The 27,602-nt window shown below is 32.1% G+C and overlaps 1 protein-coding gene across 2 annotated transcripts; it reads left to right on the top strand.

Annotated features, from left to right (window-relative positions):
* The first annotated feature begins 1,027 nt into the window (after positions 1-1,027).
* On the top strand, positions 1,028-27,602 carry LOC139489774 (ATPase family AAA domain-containing protein 5-like). Of its 2 annotated transcripts, none has more exons than XM_071276591.1 (18): positions 1,028-1,164; positions 1,961-2,034; positions 4,598-4,786; positions 5,567-7,128; positions 7,910-7,964; positions 13,135-13,345; positions 14,218-14,421; positions 15,245-15,624; positions 16,127-16,274; positions 18,414-18,605; positions 19,000-19,182; positions 20,028-20,188; positions 20,819-20,951; positions 22,301-22,617; positions 23,035-23,193; positions 23,896-25,031; positions 26,120-26,278; positions 27,392-27,602. In XM_071276591.1, the coding sequence occupies exons 2-18, from the start codon at positions 1,984-1,986 to the stop codon at positions 27,468-27,470; spliced, it is 5,319 nt and encodes a 1,772-aa protein (XP_071132692.1). In that variant the 5' UTR covers positions 1,028-1,164; positions 1,961-1,983; the 3' UTR covers positions 27,471-27,602. The 2 variants fall into 2 exon arrangements, with proteins under 2 accessions (XP_071132692.1, XP_071132693.1); XM_071276592.1 differs by having other exon boundaries at positions 1,032-1,121.

Genomic DNA, 27,602 nt, shown 5'->3' with positions numbered 1-27,602 from the left:
GTTAACCATTTCAGGTCAAAGTTCGGCCTTCAACATGGAGCCTTAGCTCACATCGAATAGCCACTGGCGTTTGACGTATACAGAGAGTTTACTATATATGTCAGCTTCTGTTACATGTATCTTCTTTTTTTTTAATTTTATCTGATTATTATTGAATTCATTTCTTTAAAAAATTCAGACATATATATCTACATGATATATATGTCTCTGATAAAATAATGTATCACAAACTACCGGTAATTAGGACTCGGGGGGGGGGGGGGGGTTCCCTATATACAAGGAATAGGCCGGGGGATTTCAAGCTTGAAAATATGTGAATAGGTCGGGAAAACTATCAAAAATATATGATAAGGTCAATAAAGTTCCCATAACTTCTTTGACTGTCCCTCTGTTATCTTTCGTCCCTTTTTTTCTTCTTCGTCTGTCACCTTTCTTTGCGCTTTCAATTGTGTTGTTAACAACCATTGTCCAACGGTCTCTCTTTTGATACTTCGGTTTTTCACTCTTACATTATAAATACACCCCACGAAATTCAAACCATAGATAGGAAAAGGTGACATTCTTAAATATGCAACATACGAAAAGGTTAACATTTTAAGAATCTTAATTAAATGAAAAGGGTGTGGTAACAGAACCCTAGCACTCCTCATCAATAAACGATAAAAGTATTAGATTAGCCACCCCCCCTCTCTCTTCTAGACTAGGAAATTAAAACATATGGTTCGTCTATTTAATCCTTATATTTTGATTCAACACGATAGATCTTTATACCTCTGTCAAGGATTTGTATAGTGAGACAAATATACAAATCCTTGCCTCTGGTATGTGGCTACAGTGTTTACGAACTAATTTAAATTTCCCGCTCAAATAACTTGAATGCACATGGAAATTTTATTTTCGCAACTTTAAAACAAAATTATAAGTGAATCGACGAAAATATTCAATTTATAATCAATTAATTTCCACATTACGAATGAAATCAGTCATTTTGAAATAAAAAAGTGCGAAACTGTGTGATTAAATAAAATTCTGCGTTAAAATTTCAACTTCCCGCCATCCCGCCAGAAAATAAACAACAAAAAGCAAACATTTGGATGAAAAAGAAGGGTTACACAAAACATGTAAATTGTAGATAGACCAAAAATTACAGCATTCTATTATAATGTAATTCAAAACTAACGATATTACTTTCCTATGGTTAAAATTCTTTTAGAACAACTATTTTGACAGGTCGAGTAACATCGATTCCGCCAGAAATGCTGAATGATTGACACTCAATTTGTCTATATATACATTGTGGTTATAACACAAGTAAACACTCAGAGGCCTGGTTTAGGGAAGTCATGGGACTGGCCACCCATTATGGATCTTCCAAATTAAACATGGTGTAAATCCTAGATTTTTTTAACCTCTCGCTCCAAAATTATGTCAACGGCTGTTTTGCCAGACAAGTTGGGGCTGTGGGATGTCAGAGCTCGTTCCATATCAAAAAGTGGATATTTGCCCATCCAAAACAGATGCGCTGCTTCGTCGCCTCTGGTACAAACTAACGGCCTAGGAATTATATAAATCGGGTATCAATTTGTTCATTTTTCATTTATCTCTTCATTTATGTAAGCTTCACCTACCTGCCACCCTTTATTTTTGGGGCCTTTATAGATAGCTGTTCAATGTGAGTCAAGGCTCCTTGTTGGACCGTACTTTGACCTATAATGGGTTACTTTTATAAATTGTGACTTGAATGGAGAGTTGTCTCATAATTTGGCACTCATACCACAATACATCTTGCATCTATTTTCTACAGGTCAGATATACATTGTAAAAATATTTTCATAGCATGGGGGAAAATGTGTACCCTACAATTCAATGCCCACTTAGTCTTGTACTTAGTTTTTAGCTGATAACCAACAGACATTTAGAAGTCCAGGGGTTTTGACATTAATTCTTATTCTTTTTGTAGATGTTAAGTCAATAGATGAAAACATGCCGGGTATTGTTATGGAAATGGAACAAGAAAAAGAAGCAGAGGAAGATGTAAGATATAAGAGAAAAAAATAACTATTTAGGCAAAAAAAATATATAGTGCTGTGAAAGTACTTTAATTTGTGGGTATCAATTTTCGTGGTTTGAGCAATATTTACATGTTCGTGGGTTTTTAAATTCGTGGATTTTAGTTTTCTAAAAAAAAAATTCTAAAGCCTTTAGAAACAAAGGTTACAAATAGTCTGGATTGAAGAAAATTGCAAAGTAAACATTGACCCCTGTAAATCGTAGTGATAGCACTAATTAACCCATGATAAAGTGATCCACAGATTAAAGACCATCAAAGGTGTTAATTAGGCCATAAACATGTCACAACAATAACATATAACAAATGCTTTAAACGTATCTTGAATTTTCAAATAATTCTTATCAAAATCAAGCCCAGCATGAAATTATTATTTCCTATATGTACAAGGACTATGAGGATATAAAATGAACACTTTCATTTAAAATGAACACTTTCATATGATGAAGACATAATCTTTCAATCAGTTTAATTGAGGTCTGGAGCTGGCATGTCAGTTAACTGCTAGTAGACTAGTCTGTTGTTATTTATGTATTTTTGTCATTTTATTTATTTTCTTTTGTTACATCTTCTGACATCAGACTTCTCTTGAACTGAATTTTAATGTGTGTATTGTTATGCGTTTACTTTTTTACATTGGCTAAGGTATAGGGGGAGGGTTGAGATCTCATAAACATGTTAAACCCCGCCACAATTTTGCGCCTGTCCCAAGTCAGGAGCCTCTGGCCTTTGTTAGTCTTGTATGATTTTTTATTTTAGTTTCCTGTGTATAATTTGGAGTTTAGTATGAAGTCCATTATCACTGTACTAGTATACATATTTTTTAAGGGGCCAGCTGAAGGACGCCTGCAGGTGCAGGAGTTTCTCACTACATTGAAGACCCATTCAATGGTGGCCTTCGGCTGTTGTCTGCTCTATGGTCGGGTTGTTGTCGCTTTGACACATTCCCCATTTCCTTTCTCAATTTTACTTTATCATACTAGCATATCAATACCGGAAATCTGACTTTCATCGATCAAAAATATTTTTTATGAGAATTAAAAGATCAAAAGTTGTACAGTTTAGGTTATTAAAGATTAAATGGGTATAATCCTACATGCGGTTGTAGTTCTGTGACTGCTATTAAAGTATTCTCAGAATTGGCCTTATTCAATATATTCTCTAGATCATTTCAGTAGTCAAACCTACAGATTGGAATCTTTCCATGTCTTGATTTGGACAATGGTTGTATTATTTCGTTGGACACTTAAATTCGTGGATAAAGTCATCCACGAAAATTGGTACCCCACGAATAAAAGTACTTTCACAGTAGTTCATTTCTTGTCTGTTTACCTTCCTTAAAACTCATGCCTACCCTATAACATTTTATGTACATTTTAGTTCAAGTATCGTTTTTAAGGTCTGGACATTTTTGGGTTAGCTTAATTTTATGTCCACTGAGAATATTTCCTAATGCAGTCTATGGAAAATATTTAAAAAAAGTATAATTCAACCTACATATCGCAAAACCCTGTTTTTTCGGCCAGGGTGCAGGAAAAAGTAAATTCAATGCTTTCATGGTTTTGTTCTAACTTCTTACATGTCTTAAGAGATATTATGAGTCTCCAAAGTTAGAATAGATTTCGGCTAATTACTACTGTAACAGTTAATCTCATGACATGTGCCAGACTCTCTTTTGAATATAAGTCAAAAGAGAATACTAAGAATGAATTAAAATTGTGCATAGAAGAAGACCAGATAACAACATGACATAGAAAAAACTAGAAAAGACAAACAAAACATAACACATAATAACACATAAAACAAAGATAACGCAACCTGAACCCAACATTAAACCTACTGTGGATTCATTTATTTTCGTGGGTATCAATTTTCGTGGATTGCTTGAAACTTGCATATTCGTGGACATTTGATTTCGTGGTTTTGTCAATCTCTGTATGCAAAGCCTATTGAAAATATGTTATTCGTTGAACATTTGAATTTGTGGTTCACCGGTACCCACGAAATCTACGAAAATTGGTATCCAACGAATAATAATGAATCTGCAGTACATTAAATTATGTGTTCATGCTTCACTAGTGGCACTTTTCTTTAACATAACAGTTAAAAATATAAAATTATTTTTTTATTTGTTTTATTTTTATTTTGTTTGATTATTTGATGTATGACTTAATACTAGCAGATAAATCAGACACTGATCATCTGTCAATGGTTAAACATAAGAATATCTTGCAAACATTGCTTTAAAAAAGTCGGTCCATCTTCAGTGTGTTCATACTCTGGATTCATCAATTAAGTGTGGTTACCATTTTTTTGGGACTGAGAAAAACTTGCATCACATGGATATTAGATTTTGTGGTATTTTCAAATTCTGCATACAAGTTTATTAGAAATTTGATTTTAATTAACACTTACATTGTATATTCTTGGATCTTTTATCCATAATTTGATGAAAATAAGTATCTCACAAATCGTAACGAATTCACAAAATTAGTTGTTTTCTCAGATTGATAAATTTTCTAATTGCAGAAGGAATCCAAGTTAGAAGAAATTGCATCACCTCAAAGGTCAATACTAGAATTCTTCAAATCACCTACCAAACCAGTGGAAAAGCCCAAAAATTTGTTGAGTTACTTTGGCAAGCCAGCTGCCAAACAGAAAGAAAGTACGGAAACATTGACAAGTAAAACCAAAACAGAAAAAGCAAATGGAAAAGTGGTATAACAATTATTGACTTTTCATACATACAGTTTTGATTTATTTATATAAAAATGATTTATGCATTAATTATACTTAGCTACACTGTCAAATTAAGTCAGCATGCAAAAAAAAGAGATTATGATCCCAGGACTATACTAACATTGTGTCACAATTGTTGGTTTCTATCTTGCCTCAAAAATGTTTCAAAAACAAGACTTACCATACTTGTCACTGCACCTTCAGTCAAGGTTCTAACATATTTTATATATTAAAGTTTTGTCTGTTTAATTTTCAAAGTAAGCATTTCACTATAGGTAAGACAAATTTCTGTTTTAATAGTTTATTGTTCTATAAGCGATAGTTTAAAGGTTTCTGTTGGGTTTAAATGAAAGCATACAACAAAAACACACTGTCTATTGCTGGAGAAACATTCCATGCTGTATATTGCCCTCTAGATACCTTGTTGGTTTTTTTTATGTTAGGTTGCTGTATCATTGATCTATCCACACATCTCTATTTGTTCAAAACAAAGGAAATCCTAAAAAAAATAGGAATTAAACAGCAATAGTATTTTCTAAATGCTCACTTTCTGATCATACAGAAAACAACAAAAACACAACTGTCAGATATCATTATATAATAGCTTTTTGCTGACCAAACAGTGATTTCTTTGCCCATGTCTCACAGTCCTTGAGTGTAGGCTCTGTTGCAAAAGCTATGAAGATTAATAAATGCACTTATTTTTTATTTTGTTGATATACAATTTCTTTTTAGTGTATTCTATATTTGTATTTTCAGAATGGTCTTCAGAATGGTATTAATGGTAAAGAGCAAAAGCAGAAAGTTGAAAAGAATTCATCTTCGCTAAATTCATCAATTTCTGAGTTTGAATGTCAGGATTCTCTTACTAAAATTAAAAAGACGGAAAAAAAGAAGGGGACAAAAAAGTCTTTAAAAACAAATGATGAGGCTTCAAAAGAAAATGCGGAAAGTAAAACAAAAGACATTTCAAAATCAAAGAAAAATAATGTAGAGAAAGATGTTATTGAAAAAATACAGAAAAAGGAGGTACAAAAAGAAACCCAAAAGAAGAAAAAAATAAAAGACAAGGAAGTTAAATCCGTGCAAGATAAACCAGTAGGAAAAGCAGAAGTTGAAACAAAGACAAATGAGAATAGTATCAGGAAGTCTGAACAAAAGGAAGAGGAAAATTCAGGAATAAGTTACCTTGACTTCTTAAAGTCACTAGATAATAAATCTGAAGAAAAGGGAGATGAAATAATTACAGATAACACAGAATTAGAAACAGTGCTTGAAAATGACTGCAAAGAATCGGTGACAGTGACGGGAAATGACGATGGAGAATCAGAAGCAATGACTGGTGATGGAGTATCACAAGTGACAACTGATTCAGACAATAAAAACCCAGAGATTGTGGTTACCGCGAATGAAAGCAAACATGATTCATCCGCTGATGAAAACTATCCCAGTATAACATCTTTTTTTACCAAACTGTCAGGACCAGTTCCCAAACAATCTAGCAGTAAACCAAACAGTCCTAAAATCCTAACTACTAAAGCTGACATACATTCTGAACCTACCCCACCTAAAATTTCTAAGGAAAATAAATCTGAAAAGACAAAAGTATGTACTTCTGTAGAAAGTGACTCAAAACTGAATGAAATTGAAATTATTAGTTCTGAAGTTGTAAAAGTTGACAGCCCAACAAAGAAAAGGGGTACTAAGCATAAAGACAAACCTGTGAAATCAGCCAGAAAGTCTTTGAATCAGAAATTGACAGAAACTGTAGAAATCTCTGATGATAGCATGACTGTAGATGCTACTGAAACAAAAGAGGCATTGGATAGGAAAAAAGCATTTCTTCAAAGCGATAATACTCCTTCAGGATCTCAGAAAACTTCCCAAGCAACACTTAGCTTTGTTAAAGGTGGGTTTCAAGTGTCAAGCAAGCCATCACATAAAACAAGAATTCGTAAATCAGAACCAGAAGAGATGACATGTGAGTCACCCTTGTCTAAAAGTACGCCAGTAAAGAAAGGTAGAGGGCGGCCACCATCTACGAAAGTCCAAGAAAAAACGCTGGTCGGTACAAAAGCCAGAGGAAGACCACCGGGTAGTACAAACAAAATAAAGAAAAGTGCTTCAGACGGTCAAAAACCTGAATTAAGTAATGCATCTGTTTTGGAGGATAGTGTGATAAAAAGTGAAGATACAATGGAAGTTTATGATGATAACGCAGTACAGAAGAGACGATCCTCAAGGAAGAAGAAGCAATACAAAGTTGATATGATTAGTATTGATACTAAAAATAGAACACCAATCAGGATGAGGCTTACAAGGTAATGATTCTCTTTATAAAGAGACAAATAAAGCTATTGAAAATTGTAGTAAAACAAGACACTGAAATAATGAGTTTATATATATATACTTAGTACAGGAAAAATTATAAAACTAAAATCTGACATTTTATAACAAGAAGTTCTCTTTATTTTTATGCCCCACCTACGATAGTAGAGGGGCATTATGTTTTCTGGTCTGCGTCCGTCCGTTCGTCCATCTGTCCCGCTTCAGGTTAAAGTTTTTGGTCAAGGTAGTTTTTGATGAAGTTGAAGTCTAATCAACTTCAAACTTAGTACACATGTTCCCTATGATATGATCTTTCTAATTTTAATGCCAAATTAGAGTTTTTATCCCAATGTCACTGTCCACTGAACATAGAAAATGAAAGTGCGAGTGGGGCATTCGTGTACTGAGGACACATTCTTGTTTCAGACAGTTTCACATATCATTCTGAAAAGTTGCTATTTGCATGATTTGAGTCTTTTAGAATACATTTTTTTTTTTATTTACAAAAGGCTTTTTTATCAAAAAGAGGAAATATTTGATAGGTGAAGAGTGGTAAAGATCAAGTGAATATCATTTTTACTTACAAGAAAATGTGTCAAATATGCATTCCACACATTTTAAATTCTAAATTTCAGCTGATTGCATTGAAAATGCAGATAAAAGTTTTATTTTGATATAATATGAATTTATATTTTTATTTTGCTCATAGTTTGCATCTATTTTTGTCATCTGACAATGCTGTCTTTAAATCTCATCTGTTTTTATTGATTTCAGATGCAACAAAAGTGGCAGTAGCACAGATGAATCTTCTTTTACTTTTAAACCAAAGGTAAAGGTCAAACAATAGTACCAATCAATTATAAACTATTCCTTGTAAGAAAAAGAAGGCAAATATATTACAATAGCATTTCTCTACAATTTTGGTTCTTTATGTAGGAAACTAATATGAGAGCCAATGAACAACTCTCCATGCAAGTCACAATATTTTAAGAAGGACAATTCAGTGTTCTCCCCAGGATTTTTGGATAGCACCAGGGTAACGCGTGACGAAATGAATTTTACAGTATTTTGTGTCGCTTTGCGTCGCTTTTTTTTTTTCTTGTTACTTTTTGGAAAATGACGCAGTCATTGTTCCATAACTGCCGACCTGATTTCTCTGCCTACCGCGCTTGGTTTCGTATTTACTAATTTCAATACAAACTGGAGGAATGTGCTTGTGTTATCATTATGCATGAGCATTGTGTAGTAATCAGCCAGGAACCAGTTTACAAACTAACTGGTTTCTGTTTGTATTCCACTACAGTTGAAGAAAGTGTTGTAGTTTGACAGGAACCAGTCCAGAATTTTGTAAACTACAAAACGTAATCGGTTATCATTCCGTTTTGGTGTTTCATACCGACTTATATGGTTTGAATAAGCTTAAGACCCTTCAAACATTAATGTGATAGGTATATTAAAGACTGTTTTACAAAAGGATGAAACTGTTTTGCTTTAAAAGTCGTACTATAGTGATATATGTTATGTACGGATTTCCACTCTCACCGGTTAATTTCTTCTTTTACACGTGCTTTTGAAACTTCCTGTTTAAACATCGCAAGTTTTAAAATTGTTTTTTGAGTGAATTAAACTTATTTTAACAATCACGAAGCGTTCGGGAATCATTTCAAGCAGTTTCTTCTTCTCTTTGATGATGGAAAATAGGCTTTCTCAAGAAAATACCGCAAACGATCGCAGAGGAATTGAAACGTACAAGTCAAGTCGGCACCTGGTTAAATTGGCATCTAGTCAAATCGGCACCTATTTGACGTCAATTCGGCTTCCAATAATATTTATTATAATATTTTCTATTCAATTAATTAATAACTGTTACCAAGTACATAGTGAATATTAGGTAAACAACGAGACCAAAGTGAATATGTTGTTGTGTATAAAAGTAAACAACGAAGCTATTGTTTTAACCATTAGACAATTATTAAAATTAAATGAAAAACTATGAGTCCCTTTCAATAAATCAAACTTTCATGCCAAATAATTAGCAAATTTAAGGTGGTTTTTTTTCAGTAATGTTTAAACAGCATTAAACAAACAATCCTGTAAAAGACTTAACTGGTTAGATAATGCATAAAAATATCCAATAAGGCTATTTTATTTTTTTCTGGGACGCCTTCCTAAGACGTTCGTAGGAAGGCTTCCTAAGAAGGCGTCCCAGAAAAAAATTAACATAAGCCTTGTGGTCATAGGAAGGTGTCCCAGAATAAAATTTAAAAAGCCTTGCCAGACGTAATAATTATTTGGACTACTCATATATATCATTAAAAATACACCAAAAAATTCATGTAGTTGAGAAAAATAAATACATTCAAAATGTACATGAACATCCAAAAAAGTGAAAGTTAGTATTAACTCTTTTTGCTTTAAAAATTTACAACTGCATTTAAGTATTGAATGCTTTCTTTTGTAAATTCATTGAGGTGTAAAAGCGTTGACCGAAGAACTTTTTGTATGAAGCGCGTAAGCGCTTCATTCTAAAAATGTGCACACGGTCAACGCTTTTGCAACCCTATGAGGTTACAAAAAGAAACATTCAATACTAATAATTACTTTTTTTAGCTAGGATCATGAAAACACGAATTTTATAACTTTTTTATTCAATTCATCTGTGCACTTTATTGTGGGACCACGTGTTATCATGAATGAAAAGTTTTATTGAGTGATGCAATTGCTTGAGGAATAACATGTGATGTGCAGTTAGCCAATCAGAATAAAGTATTATAATGAAACATATATCAAATGTAATTATAACAAAATACATTACGTTGTAAGAGTTATCTCCCCAAACACTGTTTTTCTTGTGGCCACCTCTCCTTCGTAACCGTAAAAGATTTTATTTTACCAAATTGCTCGTTACATATTTAGGATAAGAATATTCGTTTGAACCATAGCTCTATGGGGACTCCATATGAGAGTTATTCCCCCTTTTTCATTTGATTCAAGCGATATGCATTTTCAACTGGTAAACCATAACTGATAGAGACCTAGGGTCTTCATGAGGTCATTGGTACTAAAAATGAAAATGAGGTCAATGTCAAAGGTCAAGGTCATATTATAAATTTTGATTTTGGCTTATTTTCACTTCTTTTCAAATACTGTATGACATTTTGACAAATAATTTTTCATAAATTATTAGTTGCGACATGTCCTTACTTGTATATTTTGGTTGAAAGGCTGCGCATACAATAAAAGGGAGTTTTTGTCCATCTTACATTTAAAATTACGCATCAAGTGGTAGTACTCATTAACCAAACATATTAAAGACCTAGGATATTTTGATTCAAGGTCCATGGTTTGTGACCTTGAAATTGAGGTCAAGGTCATAGGTTAATAGGACGTCATAAAGCCATAGGAACTAACATTTTAAACTGATTTTTCATATTTCAATATAAAAATAGATCTTTTCTAGTGGAAAGACTTCAATTGTTCTCTGAACAATTTGTTTTTAATTTACATCATATTTTGTGGGAGAAGGGGGTTCAGACTATGTGGTATCAGGTCTGTTTGCGCCCAATACACTTTCGCACCTCACACGTTCACACCCAAGGTCCGTTCGCACTCTACTCATTCGCGCCCAATTTTAATTCAAATTCAAGTTGAATAATTGGAAAATCATGATTGTTGTTTTAAATTGCTTTGGTGTAAATACTGAATGTATTTTTAGCTTGGTATGAGTAAAACATTGAAGATTTTAAAGGAAAAACACAAAAGATAATTGTTTTTAAGCCCTTTGATCTGAAACAACAAAACAATAAAATATAGGAACCAAAATATAGCAATCCACTATTATAACCAAAACATGATAAAATTTATTCAACACACAGAAAAAAAATAGTCAGAATCTCACTTCATTATGAAAGATGTCAATGAAACAAAGTATAGCAATACACTAACCAAAACATGATTAAGAGTTATTCAACGCTAAATAAAACGTTAACAAAATACCACTTTATTTAGAAACGATTATTATTATCTTTAACAATACGCTATCCAAAACATGATTAAGATTTATTCAACACAAAAAAAAAATGCTGTCTCACTTTATTTTGAGACAATGACAACAATTATACTTATAAGAAAACACTTGCTTACAGAGTTATTAAACACAAAACCAATTAAGATTAGTTGCGAACATGTAGGGTGTGAAAGTGAAAGGGGGCGAACATGAGTTGGTGCAAACGTGAATGGGCGCGAACGGACCCGGATTCAGCCTATGTACCAGTGAGAAATATAGAAGCCTTTCTACGGTATTTATTTGTACAATTCAGGTAGTCTTGACCTATTCATTTGTCTTAAAAAAAAACCCAGCCAGTTGGCACCTTCACTTCACACACACACATATACGAATATCAATTATATGCTTACGAGACATGTTGCATTGTTAAACTAATTACGGTATGTGAAAATCAAGACTTGCATAAAAACTATCCCAATATTAGAGACAGTGGCGTCATTTTTCTTCAGAGCTTTCAGCTCTTTGATTGTCATTACCTGTTTGCCTTTGTTTTGTTTACTGTGGAACTGTGTTGTAGGACTTTGGGTCAGAAAATTATTTGTAGAAAAAGTAAATTAATAAACAGTTTGTATACTTTAATATCTTTGAAGAATAAATAAAAGAAAGCACAATTAGTCTTTAAGCTAAAGTCACTTCTTATATTTTGATCAATCCATTTTGTCCCGATACTTGTAGTTACACTACACATTCCCCATAACAATGAACTTTGAACAAGATTTTTGATACAGAACCTTCAGTAAATTAAAAGCTATTTTCCATAGTTTTAGATCTGATTCTTTTAGACAACAACAAATTTGATTTTATGATTAATACTTTGTTACAGACATGGAGAGTACTTTAAAAGAGTTTTCTATTCACAAGGTTCATCCCTAGCTTTAGTCCTGCGTGGGAATGTATTAGTTGTGACAGTAGGCTTTTTAGACCTGTTACAGTCAGATATTTGTAACATTGTATAAATTACCTATTTATTATAATATGTCTGTGCATCAATAATGGTATGATTCTCAAAAATAATTTGCAAAACATTTTTGTTGGTATGTTCTAAGAATGTTTTCATCCTTAATGTAACATTCTAATATAATTTTGCATTCAATTTGTACTTTATTTTTATTTGCAATGAGAAATTATATGTGAGGAGCATTTATTTGTAATTAGCAAAATCAGGGGAAGTAACTCCACAATTAATTCCTAAAAGGCAAATTATTTTGACTTGAGACTGGCGTAATAGGGTTCATTAACAAATGTCTGCTTGTCCCTCACAAGTCTGTTATTTAAATTATGATCTCTTAATTAATTAAAACACAAAAGAATCATGTACATCGATTAAATCCAATCATCAAGGTTAACCTCAACAGGTAAATCGATCACGTGGTGTAAACAATCATCTTGTCAATACTGGATTAAACTGGTTAGAACTGGTAAATTTTGATGTAAAGTTGAAGTCATCTGAAACTTTACTGATTTTAATACGATTTTTTTACCGAAAACTTTAGCACCATGGAAAAAAATTATACATCGCGGCAAGAACGATACCACCGCGGCAGAAAATTATACATCGCGGGCCCGTGGTCCTTTAAGGGCCTGGGGAGAACACTGCAATTATAGATCAATAGTACGGCCTTCAACATGGAGCCTTGGCTCACTCCTAACAGCAAGCTTTAAAGGGCCCAAAATGACTAGTGTAAAACAATTCAAACAGGAAAACATACAGTCTAATTTGAATAAAAAATGAAAAACACCTATAAACCACACCAAAAAAATTGACAACCACTGAACAACAGGCTACTATTATGCATGGTTGCAATGGTAAAGGGTTATTTTAAGAATTGAATAAACACTCAAATCAACAGTTTCCAAATGGTCCTGACAAAGATCTTATCATAAACTATTGAATTTCATTGTATTAACAATTATTTAAATGCGATAATTTCAGTCAAATATCAAACAAACCAGAGCACAAAAGCTATTGGAAAAAGCCAAGAAATCAAAGTCTGGAAAGTCTCCAGAATTGAAGCTACAGATGAAAAAGGCCATTAAAAAGAACCAGAAGAGATCTAAGTTAAAAGGAAGTGCCAAAGAAAAAAGAAAGCCAGTTGAGACTGAAAATGAAAGTTCTAGCAGGAGAAGAAGTTCAAGACTATCAGGTAAAGTACAATCCCTCTCTGATATATTGGTAAAGTTTCATCATATTGTGGTAATAAAACTTATACCAATTTATATATTCTAAAATCAACATGTTTTCGTGAATAACCTTTATTTAATCAGCTGGGGTTAAGACCAAATGTTTGGAATGCCAAAAACATGTGGGCATAAAAAACCATAAGACCATCTTAAATTGCCTGATTGAGTCTCTATCTTAGTTAACATACTTAAGCATTCTTGTAATTTTCTCACAAGATGTTTTGTTAATTGTGCCAATATCAAAGCACAGCTGATTGAAAGATGGTTATCTTGAAGACTTATTAAAGACACATTTATAATCAACAAAGTACATCTGCGCCAATATGTAAAAATCAAGAAACTTCGTTCCCTGTTCCAGTACTGGTATCTTGGAAAATATCACAAAAGTGCCTCAAAATTTATTTACCATGTAATTGTGCACTCCATTGGTGGTTGTTTACAGACTTGAGAAAAGGACAGACTTTTAAGTATCATTGAAAAAAAAAACTTTTAAAGATTTTCTGCTTTACATGCAATTTTTTTTTCTCCTCAATATACATGTTCAATTTTCTGTTTTTTTGGGGGGTTAGGGACGACATCAAAAGATCGATGTAGGATAAAAAACTTAAATCAAATAGTTTGGGGGTGGGGGGTTAAAATTCTGCAAGTTTTATATATCAAAAATCGATTTTTACATATATCCCTATTGGTAAATCAATTTTTCCCAAATTAAGTTAAGAGGGGGGTGGGGGGTCATTGAAAAAACTATGTGAATTAAGTTTTTTATCCTACATTGAACTTTTGATGGCGTCCCTTACAGTGACATAAAATCAATATTTTCATTATTTATTTGTAGATAAATTTAGTGTTTCTATGGAGGAGTCAAAAGATGGCAATGATGATGATGAAATCATGATTATAGATGATGATGAAGATCACAAAGGAAAGAAGAAGAAACAGAAAGACCTGTGTACTCCTAGGAAAGGCAGGAAACCATCAACACCTAAGACTCCACTGCAGAACAAAACTACAAGTAAAGGCACACCCAAGAAGCCTTCAGGTATTTTAATTGTTAAACGTCCAAAGAATCACTAGTCCATATAAAAAGACATAGCAAGGGTTTATGAAACATTCTATATGCATCCTATCAATGAACATTTCAAGAGATTTATTAATGCAATATATTCTCAAGTATTCAAGTTACTCAATGATATGCATGCCTACATGTAGAACCATAATTGTCCATCAATTTACATAAATTGTACATGATGCATGAATCCAGTATCTGTTCTTAAATATCAATGATTTCGTTGTTAAAGTAATATTTCTGATTAGAGGTATCTTCCTTCGTCAACAATTGTAGTTGAACCAAATCTTAGCAATGCCATCAGATACTCATAGAATACTTATAGTATCGTTCCTACTGCAAAATGAATGCAATCTACCCTTCTATGCTCACTAACACTTTGATTAATCAGATAGCAGAAAAGAAGAGAAAGGCAAAATAGTCTGTGGTCTGCCATAACCTGGGGCGAGCAAAGGTTGAAAATTGTCAGGCCTTGAGTCACATTCAGTGGGGAAATGCAGGTTACAGCAAGTTACACAATATATGAACCTTTACATTGGAAGTATTTTTAATTTGGAAGAACAACTATGATAATTTGTTGATGTCTCATATCTCTATTTCGTGGCATTAGTTTCAAAATGAAATTACGGTTGAATTGCTGTGTAGAATATGTTATTAAAGCTAAAGTTAATGTTGAAACTTTGCACCATCAGTAGCAATATTACCATGTAATTAATGGAGAAAATTTTTATTAAATCACAGTTTTTAAATGTAACAAAGTTAAAGAAATAAATAAGGTAAATTTCTGTTTTTATAGGAAAACTTGCCCCAATATTTATGAAGAAGAAAGCTGGTGAAAAAGTTGAGGAACCAAAGAAACCAGTTTTGGATCCAGAGCAAGAAAGACAGAGACGAGAATTTCTGATGAGTGGTGTACCTGAGGCTTTAAAGAAACAAACAATTGCTGCAAGTGCAGCTGTCATTCTCTCTGATTTACCTCCCTTTCCTGCCATTAGGCATGTGCAACAGATGGAAGGCATTATGGGAAAGTCTGGAATTGATATATGGAATTTATCAAGTGTACAGCTTAAGATTAAGAACTGTGAAGAAACTGATAATACTGGAGTTATACAAACTTATTGGAATCATGGCTTACTGGAAAAAGACAAGATTATGTGTGATTTATCTAAAATAAAGGTATCGTAACTTGTATCATAATCAGTTAAAATATGGTTTCCCCAAGCCTTAGTATGGAATTTTGAAAATCACAAATCAAGGTCTTTAAACGTTCAACAGGAAATGACTGATGACCTTTATAGGGTCAGTTTGCTTTTAATACTAATAGGTATTTGACTGCTAGTAAATTGCTTTAATATATTTATCAAGCAAGGTGAAAAAATTGTAGACGTAGTGTTATAAAATTTCAATTCTTGGTGGAACAAATTGTTGAAGTTTGTGAAATATTTTTTTTAAATGTTAACGATATAGTAACTCATTAAGATTTTCTTTCTTGATTTCAATTAAGGAAAATGGAGGAATTGGAATGAAGTTGACTCAAATGTTTCATCATTAGTGAAAGTAAAAGTGTAGATTGTTCATTCTGAATACTTTTGCTTTTTTTGTAATAAAGGAAGTATCAAATTATTGGAAAAATAGTTCAATTACATAATTGACAAATAAAATTAAATATTTTTTTCAGCTTTTTAAGCAACATTCAAAGGTAGAAGACAGTCTTGAAGAACCATTATTGAAAGAAATTCAAAAAGTCAGTCCAAGTTATAATGTTGATAAAATGTACAAATTACTGAAGGAAAAAAAAGAAGACCAGGATGCTGAAATGACCTATGGTTAGTGTGATCAAAATACTTAATTACCTCACCTGGCACAGAAACCAGTAATTCATGTTCATGTACACATTTGTCTATAATACACACCCTTTTTCATCCCCCCAAAATCGCAGTTATTACACTAATGAATATCAATGGTGAGGGATGGTATTTTTTCTGGAACATCATATGGAAAACAAAAATAAATATACAATATTTATAGGTCAATGTCAGAAAAATATCAACTTTTTTTGTAGGAGGCTGAGAAACTGGGGAAGAGCAAGGTTCTACCGAGCTCTTCCCCAGTTTTGCGCTGAGTGCAAAAAAGTTGATATTTTTCTGACATTAACCTAATATTGTTTTAATACTGCAACTTAAATAAATAAATTGATAGCTATTTAAATTGTAACACAAATATCAAACTGATTTTCACCCCTGACTGTGGAAAAAGTGTTCCGTGATGAAATTGACATTGCACAAAATATAGCTGTGTTACTATATTTAGGAAAAAACAAAACTAGTTGCAGTATAAACTCCATTAAAGTATAATGCTTGGAAGAACAAAATGCATTTTGCCCTGTGAAATGCTTGTACTTTAAATCATGAAATAGACCTTAGATTTTCATGCCCCAGGTATGGACATTATGTTTTGGTTTGTTCATCCATTAACCCCTCTGTTTGTCCACTAAGTTTTTGGTAAAAACAGTTTTTGATACAGGTGAAGTTCAATCAACATGAAACTTAGTATGCATATAAAAAAGAAGATGTGGTATGATTGCCAATGAGACAACTATCCACAAAAGACCAAAATGACACAGACATTAACAATTATAGGTCACCATACAGCCTTCAACAATGAGCAAAGCCCATACCGCATAGTCAGCTATAAAAGGCCCTGATAAGACAATGTTAAACAATTCAAACGAGAAAACTAATGGCCTTATTTATGTAAAAAAATGAACGAAAAACAAATATGTAACACATAAACAAACGACAACCACTGAATTACAGGCTCCTGTTCCCTTTGAAGTGATCTTTCTAACTCTATTGCCAAATTTTGACCAATTTCACAGTCCACTGAACACAGAAAATAATAGTGTGAGTGGGGCATTGGTGTACAATGGACACATTCTTGTTTTTAAACAACTTTTTTGACAAAATAAAAAACAGTAAATAGCATGCAGCAGTTTTAAAACTTTTTTGTCTGGATAATTAGGTCTTTCCACTTTTCCGTGGAAAGACCTATTGATTTTCTTCTGATTATTTTTTTTTTTTTTTTTTTTTCTTCCGCCTAATTTTTTTCCTTCACTGTTTTTTTGTTTCGCAAGATGTCTGTTAGATATTTGGAATGTGATATCGAACAGTTTATACGCTTTTGAAACTGACACCGCTTAACCGAATACTTTCCCATATAAGAGTTATCTCCCCAAACACTGTTTTTCTTGTGATCTCTAAGGCTTCGCAACCGTATAAGAAACCAACAAATTTATTTTATCAAATTGCTTGTTTCATCCTCAGGATGTTCTGTTTTATTTTGACTGAAGCTGTATATAGATTCCATATGAGAGTTTTCCCCCTTTTTATGTTTGATATAAGTAATATGCATTTCTAACTGGTAAACCATAAGTGATAGAGACCTAGGGTCTTTAGATTTGAGGTCATTAGTCCAAAAAAATGAAAATTAGGTCAAGGTTAAAGGTCAAGGTCATTTTCTAAATTTTGATTGATTTTGGCTTATTTTCTCTTATTTTCAATAACTGTAAAAGATATCGACAAACTATCTTTACTAAATTGTTAGTAGTGACATGTCGTAACACTTAATTTTAATTGCGAGGGTACATTTACTATAAATGGGAGTTTTCTCCCCTTTTATATTTAGAATAATGCGTTAAGTGATATAACTCATTATCCTTACATATTATGGACCTAGGGTCTCTTGACTTAAGATCCTTGAAATTGAGGTCAAGGTCATAGGCAAATTGGACGTTCTATATTTTGACCTTTGCTTGAAATTCATATTTATACATCATAAAGCCATAGGAATTGACATTCAAACTGGTTTTCATATCAAAATATATTGTTAGTGGTGGAAAGACCTTCAATTGTTCAAATTGTTCTTTGAACAATTGGTTTTTAATTGATTTTATTTTAATTTTGAAGATATTGAGGAGCAAAAAGATAGCAAGTCAAAGAAAGGTGAATCAACTGATACAGGGAAGGAAGGTAAAAAGAAAACTAAGAGGAGAAGTCTCCGTCTCAAAAAGAAAGATGAAGTCATGGAAGTTATAGATTTAGGGAGTCCAGAACCAGTCGCAGAGGAAACCAGTTCAGGAGACAATAAACAGGAAACAGGTATTGATTTATTTTCTTGTTATTTTCAAAGCTTGGAGTGAAGTTCATTTAAAACTTTCTACATTAAAACATTGATACCGTATTAAGAAGTTCACATGTAAGTTACTTTAAATGTAGTGTTTATAGTGTAGAATATATATGTAATTGATTTCAAGATCAAAAGAGAAAAAAGTTCTGTTCATCTTGTATACATTTTCTAAGTTTTCTGATTTTCAATCGGTTGACTGAAATTTCTTGACAGATTTTCGTGAGGTTTGTGTTGCTCAGTCTTTAGTTTTCTATGTTGTGTTTTGAAGACTGGACTTGTTCGTCTTTTTTTTTTTTTTTTTTTTTTTTTTTTTTTTGTCTGTTTTCATCTTATTTTAAACCTTACATTTTTGCATTAACATTTCAGCTATAGTAGTGCCATGGACAGATAAGTATCAACCGACTCATTCCTCTGAAATAGTGGGGAATTCTAATAATGTGAAGAAACTGAAAACTTGGTTGATAGAATGGAAACATAAAGTAGATAAAGAAGCCAAAAAGATGAAAAAATTAGCCATGAAAGAATCTAAAAGTAAAACAAAAGAGAAAGGTTTGTTGAATATTAGATATTCATGGGTACCAAGTGTAATGTATTCAGGGCTATTCTAGAAAAAAATGTATGGGGGGTTGGAAGGCACATTATATTAATAATACATGGGTGATGGGTATCAGAGCAACTTTTCACACTATAATTCACTATAATTCTCAATTACAATTGTCTGGGTAGCGGGTGCTGACAAAAACTGCCTTCCAACCCCCCCCCCCATACATTTTTTTCTGGAATAGCCCTCAGGAAAAGTTGTATTTTCATGGATGATTGTTTTCTTGGTTAAGATGTTACACAGCTTTCTAACAAATTCAGCATTGAATAGATGCATTGAAGGAATTTGTGCTGGTCTATGTGAAAATCATGACCTTGTGTGCAAATGATCTGACGTGTTCAGGATTAGATAATAGTAATAAAAGATCGAACTTATTTAACTATAACTTGATGTCAGAAATTCAGAAAATATTAACAGGGAAATTTCTAAAATAATTTGTTTATACATGGCTGCGTTCCATATCTTAGCGGCTATGTAGTGCTAAATAGATTTTTGCCTAGCTGCTATCTATATATATGTAGAAGCTATAGGCTAGCTACATGTTCAGTAGGCAAAAATCTACATAACTCTATGTAGCCGCTACGATATTGAACACAAACCCAGTACATACTTAATGCATTGGCATATTTCAAAATTTTGTTTGAACCACTTAAATTAAGTGTTACTGTGCCCTGTCATTGGTTACATATCTTTTTTTATAAATCAGTTCAAAAGCTTGCTTGCAAAAGAATCTGTCAATAACAAAAAAGTTTCTCCCAAATGTTTTTATAATTTTAACTATTTTGATTAACAGAGGATGATTGGTGGGCAGACGACGACAGTGACTTTAATGTTGACAGTGAGGGTACTGAAGATGAGGAAGATAAGCTGTGTAATACTGTCATGTTAATGGGTCCTACAGGTGTGGGAAAATCTACAACAGTGTATGCTCTGGCACAGGAGATAGGGTTTAAGGTAAGTAATAAAAAAAATAATAATAATATTGGTAAGCACAGAAAAATATGTCAGTCAGCATTGATTTAAGGCAAGTGAAATTTATTCAGATGAATTGATTTATGTACAACTGCCATATAAAGATTTACAACTAATGGAAAGTTAGTTAAACTGGTCACCGACTAGTTATTTGTCCTGTTATCAATTTTCACCATCATACTTAATTTGTTTTATATTAATGAATCGGTAAAATGTTTTTTCAGTGTCTTATTTCAAAACATAAGCACACATTTTTTAAGATAAACAAGATAAACATAGTTTTTCTATGACCAGTATGACTCAATTTGAAGGGAAATAACCCCTCAAAAACAGTTTCAATACTTAATAGTGTATGAAAATCACATTAATTTTGTGCATTTGAAGAGCTTTTCTGGGTGGACCTTCATCAGCAACCATCAAACCCAATCATTTGAACGCCAAAGATGTATGTGTCCTAAAATAATAAATTCTCTTAATTTTATAATTTTATCTGGGTGTTATTTAAAAAAAATATCTTTGAAAGATACCTACATGACTTTAGTTGTGAAAGAAGCCCAAGTCAGTAATTACATTTTTATAAGAAGGAAAATGTAAAAATATTCAACTTTGCAGGTTTTTGAAGTGAATGCATCTTCAATAAGGAATGGGAAAAGGATACTAACTCAGTTACAGGAAGCTACTCAATCACACAGGGTCTCTCATAAAAGTTGTGGGGATGCAGGTCCAGCTTCTATATTCACACAAGGTAAATAAGTCATTGTATATATACAGTATTATAGCTTTCAAAAATTAAAAAGTTAGTCCTCTTTTGATGACTCATGCTTAAATCCTCTGTTTGGCTCTATCAATCCTGCCCTGAAAGGTAAACAAAAAGGAATAATGCTGGAATGAATTGTGTTTTACCCAGTTGCAACTGACTATAAAATACAGATAATGTGCTATTTAAATATGGTTGTTGCTACTATTTATGTGTAATGATGCTTAACAATGTTAAATATATATCCAAAAAATTATTTCTGACAATAAAACACTATTGACTCTGACAATTTTGGCATGTGCCATTTAATATTGTTATTATTACAGTGACTTGACTGTTAGTGTTGCTCTCCACCAATTGCAACTTATTCAAAATTTTGACCAAATTGCAATTTGTTTATAAAATCAAATTGTTCAACTGGTCAGAAATTTGAACCAACTGCTGTTGAAAACCACAGCCAAGTCACGAAAGTGCAAGGTGATAAAATAAAACATTCTTACAATCCTATAAGACTTTAACTCCACTTTAATGATGTTGTGACAAAATTAGTTTATCAGTTTGTATAGTTATATTATATTCATTTCCATGCTGAAGGGGAACTGTTTATTTTGAATTGCTATTAAATTGTCCAAACTAAGCTTTCATATAGTTTTTCTTTCTAAAAGTATTCTATATTTATAAGAATCAGACATTATGTGAATTAAAACATTTCATATTCAGTAAAATATGTATAAAATTGCAATATATGTTTGTAGGAAGTTTCCATTGGGGAGATAATAACTTTTCTTTCAAAAAGTCTTTATTCAAAAGAATAATATTTTAGGTTATCTCCCCTGAAAACTTATCAATAGCATATTGTTATTTCACACATATTTTACTGAATATATGATGTTTTATTTAAAATGATATCTGATTCTTATAAATATAGAATACTTTTAGAAAGAAAAACTATATGAAAGCTTAGTTTGGACAATTTTATAGCAATTCAAAATAAACAGTTCCTCTTCAGCATGGAAATGACTATAATATAACTATACAAACTGATAAACTCATTTTGTCACAACATCATTAAAATGGAGTTAAAGTCTTATAGGATTGCAAGTATATTTTATTTTATCACCTTGCACTTTCACATTTTGACTGAACAATTTGTTCAATATGCTGACCAGTTGAACAATTTGGTTTAATAAAACAAATTGCAATTTGGTCAAAAGTTTGAATGAGTTGCAATTGGTGGAGAGCAACACTAACAGTCAAGTCACTGTAAGAAAGTGGAACAGTTTTTCTCAAAACTATATTTTATGTATAATTTGATATGATTTTATAATTATGTACAGGCAACAAACCATCTCCTAGGAAGAAACCAGAGAAAGAGAAGAATGCACCAACTTCATTTGCTAATTTCTTCAACAAAACAACAAATTCTAAACCAGTAGAAACTGAAAAGTCCAAAAAGTCAAATGATAGTAAGAATGCAAGAAAAAGAAAAAGAGACTTGGAAGAAAGTGATGCAGAGAAAACACCTAAAAAGAAGAAAGGAAAAGATGAGAAAGGAGTTAAGTTTGATGGTTTAATACCTACTACTTCAAATCAGACTGCTGCAACTAACCAAGGACTGAATTTATCAAGCACATCTCTAATACTATTTGAAGATGTTAGTATATATTTTACTAGAGATCATGATGAGACGATGACTGATATATGTCGTCTGAATCATGTTACAAAATTTGTCATCTCGGAGCTTAATTATTTCAGCATTGTCAAATGTCTGAATAACATGTAGATATTATACTAAGTTGTTCAGTTTAGTAATCTAGAATTAAAATCTGCATCATTATTTAGTAAATTGTGAAAACATTAGTTGATGACCAAGATTTTTTTATATTGTAAAAATGATCAGTATTTTCTTAAAATTTAGAAATTCTCTGATTGTTACACCGCAATAAATGGGATTTTGTAATATTTTTTTTGTTTAAATTTCATTGATTTGTGTTCAATGAACTTTTCTTTTTAAAGTACAAAATTTTGAAGCCTTGTTGAAACTATATCTAACCATGAATCCTATTTTCAGGTTGACGTTGTGTTTGAAGAAGACAAGGGATTTTGGTCTGCTATACAAACATTTATGAATTCAACAAAGATTCCTATCATTCTCACTACAAACGATGTTACATTGTCTTCTAAGTTTGAGGGAAGATATGAACAGTTTTTATTCAAAACACCATCCATGGTAAATATTTATCATCATTATTTGAATTGAAATGTTGACTTGCCAAGTATTTCTTAATTTTGGCATATAAATAAACTTTTATATCAGGATTAAAATTTTGTTCGCTAGACATGAGTTTCATTTACATAAGACTCATAAGTGACGCTCAAATCTAAAAAGATAAAAAAAGGTCAAATAAAATATAAAGTTTAAGAGCATTGAATGCCAAATATATTTTAACAAGAGGAATTATTTTTTTTTTTAAATAGTTGCATGCAAGTATGAAGTTGAAATTTTCAGATAACTTGAGGGTTTTATCATATTATGCTATGAAGAAAACCAAAATAGGTTATTTTTTTAAGTGGATATAAAATATTTTTGTCATGTAAATGTGATTTAGAGTGGAATATAAAAAAATATCTACAGAATTCTGTCCATTATGAAAGGGCGTTTGATGAAGAAAGATCAACACTTTAATTTTATACGCCTGTCAAATATAAAAAAGAAGATATGGTATGATTACCAATGAGACAACTCTCAACAAGAGACCAAATGACATAAAAATTAACAACTATAGTTCACTGTCTGACCTTCAACAATAAGCAAAGCCCATACCGTAAAGACTGGACTGAATAAGCATTTGGTGCAGTAAAATTGATACCTTTATTGTTTCCAAAAGGAATGGAATATTGTTTAATTTTTAATTTTTTTTTTTTCGTTCAGAAACAAACAACAGTGTATCTACAGTTAATATGTTTGGCAGAAAGTATAAGGACAAACTCAGAAGAAATCATGACTCTTGTAAAAGTTTTATCAGGAGATATTCGTCGATGTTTGCTTGCATTACAGTACTGGATTGAATCAGGAGGTGGCACATTACAGGAAGTCCAGAAAATTATCTCCCCTGTTAAATTGAAGCCACTTACTGTGATTGAGGACACTTGCTCACAAAATGCTATAAAAACTTCAAGCATTTCTGGGGATTCAAAATCCAGATTTGATGATGATGATGATTTCGTTGTCATTAAACCTGTCGTGAACAAACGGAAAAGACCTCTGATTAGTGATGATGAATCGTCAAATAGTGCCCAACCATTTCCTCTGGCAATGGAATCCACAGCAAAACAGGAAGTAGTATTACAGTCCTCTGTTCATTTGTCATGCCTAAACAGTTCTTTGGGGTTGAGTTTAGGGGGATCGGAGGGAATTATGAACTTACTGAAGCAACTTGTGAAAGGTCAAAGAGATGACCTTGTTACTGTGGTAACAGAAGCATGTGATCAATACAGGAAGTTGATGTATAACATTGTCTACAACACATACATTGATCTGTTGCCCATACCTAAAAGTCGGCAGACGACACCTCCATCTATAAAAACAAAAGTCAAGGAAAAGAAAACTCAATTGAAAAGAATAAAAACATTTGATTTGTATGATAGTGAGGCTTCTAATGATGGGATTTTAGATGAACCAAAAGAAGAGTCTCTTGAAGAAACAAAAAGAGAAGAAAGCAAAGAAGAAAAAGTAGCAATTATTAAATCTCTAGATCAATTAACAGAATTTTATGACAACATGTCTTTCATAGATTCAATAACACTAGATTCAGAAGTGCCTGAATCGTCAAATAGTTTTATATTGCACAGCAAACGATGCCTTCATGACACTGATATTACAAGTTCGTTAGAGTATATTGATAAAGATAATTTGTGTTCAGAGATAGAAGTGAGAGCACTTTATAAATTGTGTACAAATCAGGGACAAATACAGGACACTTTAAAGGGCCAGCACATTGAATCACTTAGTATACCTTCTGCAGGGAGTCAGTCACAAGGAGTTCTAGTCAACAGGGCCAGTAATAGGTTAGTTTATATATTTATTTACGGTTGTTTCTTTACTGCAATTATTCCTATAGGATTCATCCAGTCATTTTATGGATAGGGATGAAAATGTTGACAATTTATTCATTTCATTTCATTTACTGTGCATTCACTATTATTTGTTGGACACTAATTGTCGTGGATTTCGTGGGTACAGGTGAACCAAGAAATAAATGTTCAGCGAATAACAAATTTTCTACAGACTTCCGCAAAACCAAAAAATTAAATATCAACGAACATGCAAGTTTTCCTTAATCCATGAAAATTGGTACCCGTGAAAATTAATGAATCCTCAGTACTTGACATCTAGGCATGATAGTCAATTTTTTACATTTTTAACCGGATTTTTATGTCAAAAATGTCGGTTATTGATTTAGGGATGTACGGCGGGCGGGCGGGCAGTCGGGCGGCAACCAAATGTTGTTTGTGCATTTACTCATTAAGCGCTCAACCAAACCTTATCAAATTTTAATATGTTGTTACTGACAACAAAATGGAGGTCAAGTTCAATAATGACGATTTTGACTTTTACCGTTCAGGAGTTACGATTCTTGAAAGTTTAAAAAATGTTGTGTCCATGCATTTACTCATGAACCAGTCATCCAAACCTTTTAAAATTTTTAATATGTTGTTACTGACAAAAAAATGGAGGTCAAGTTCAATAATGACAATTTTGACTTTTACCGTTCAGGAGTTACGGTTCTTGAAAGTTTAAAAAATGTTGTGTCCGTGCATTTACTCATGAACCGTTCAACCAAACCTTTTAAAATTTCCTATTAGGAGTTTTGGTCCTTGTAATATTGATAAATGCCAGAACACAAATAAATGTTAAAGAATCCGGTTTACTGTCATTTTGACAGCTCTTGTTTTTATAAGATTAATGATTAAACAGTAAGTGTGTGTGTTTCCAAATTTGTGAAAAAACACTTTAAACATGTTATTGTTATGGGTTTGAAAACTGAATTCCAATAACCATTTTTTTTTTAATGTAAATTATAGTTTACAAATTACAAAGAATAGTTCAGATCATTGTATGCTAGTTTATAATATAATCTTACTTTTCTTTTCAGTAAAAATCTAGTCCTGAAGAAAGCCAGTAATAACGTTATGAGTAACCTCCCCTTGAATGTTAGATGTCATCAGAGATCCGTTGTCATGGACTACATGCCTACTCTCCGAGAAATCAGTAAATCAGAAAAACTCAGGGAAATGGCTAAAATAAAAAGACGGTAAGTCATTTGTGTAATTTTCTTCCTTATGGCATCAGACTGTCAATTAACAAAGTAAAATGAATACTGTAAATTCAGAATCTAAATCGCGAAAAATGTGACAAGGTTGCAATTGCAATAATTTAAACTTGCATTTTGATTTTTTTTTATATGATTAACAGGATTTTTCTCATTATCGCAAAAATTTAAATCGCATTTTAGTCTAAAATGTACACAATAATTTCTGAATTTACAGTACATATGAAATGAATAATAATAATTCTTTTACTGTCATATTATTCAAATTATTATACTTGTGACATATACAAAAGTAACAACATCCAACATGTAAATAGTTTCAACACTAATCAGAGAGCATTTGAGAGAGAAAATCTTCTGTCTAAATTTATTTTTCATAATATTTGTATTTTGTTGTGCTGATTTAATATTCAAAAAGATAGTGATTATGTATAAATGCATTTCATGAATACATTGAAGGATGTACATGTACAATTTGGAGTTTAGTATGGTGTTCATTATCACCAAACTAGTAAATATTTGTTTAGGGGCCAGCTGAAGGACGACTCCCGGTGCTAGAATTTCTCGTTGCATTGAAGACCTGTTGGTGACCTACTGCTGTTGTCTGCTCTATGGTTGGGTTGTTGTCTTTTTGGCACATTCCCCATTTCCATTCTCAATTTTAACATGTAGTTCTTGTTTGAATAAAGCAAAATCTCGTTTTCAGTGTGTAAATCAATCTTACAACTAAATATATTTTTGAATCGACATTCAAAATATAAGAATGTTGTAGTTCACCTGCCTCAAGTGTTGGAGGTTACGGGGTTAATAAAAGAAAACACTTTAAAATTGGTATCTGTAGTCTTCAGAAGATAGAGCAAAGAAAGCTTGCTTCGAGTCAGTATAACAAGTTTTCTTGCAGATTGTTGCCTTGTGATCTAGCACATTAACAAAATCTGACGTAGGTTGTCTGCCTAGTACAAAGCAGGGTATATATAAAATTGAGAAAGGAATTCTATTTTTAGAAGATAACATAAAAAAATGTATGTTATCATCATCATATGAGTGTTATATTTGCCACTGGATATCACAATTATCATTCTTTTGTATTTGCAGGTTTCATCATTATTTTGATAACATTGGATTGAATTTTAAAGACACAACTCTGGATATCATGTATACAAGTTTTCAATGAACACTTGACTAGCTTTACAGATTTGTAATATGTTATCTATTTCTATTTCTTAAAATTAATATTTATCCGTATGTTTGAAGTACAATACATTTTGTATAAAAAAATTTATGAATGTGAAATAGAATTTTTTTA

The sequence above is a fragment of the Mytilus edulis genome, chromosome 9 (assembly GCF_963676685.1).
Source record: "Mytilus edulis chromosome 9, xbMytEdul2.2, whole genome shotgun sequence".
NCBI lineage: Eukaryota > Metazoa > Mollusca > Bivalvia > Mytilida > Mytilidae > Mytilus > Mytilus edulis.
This window is presented reverse-complemented; position numbering and strand designations above follow the sequence as displayed.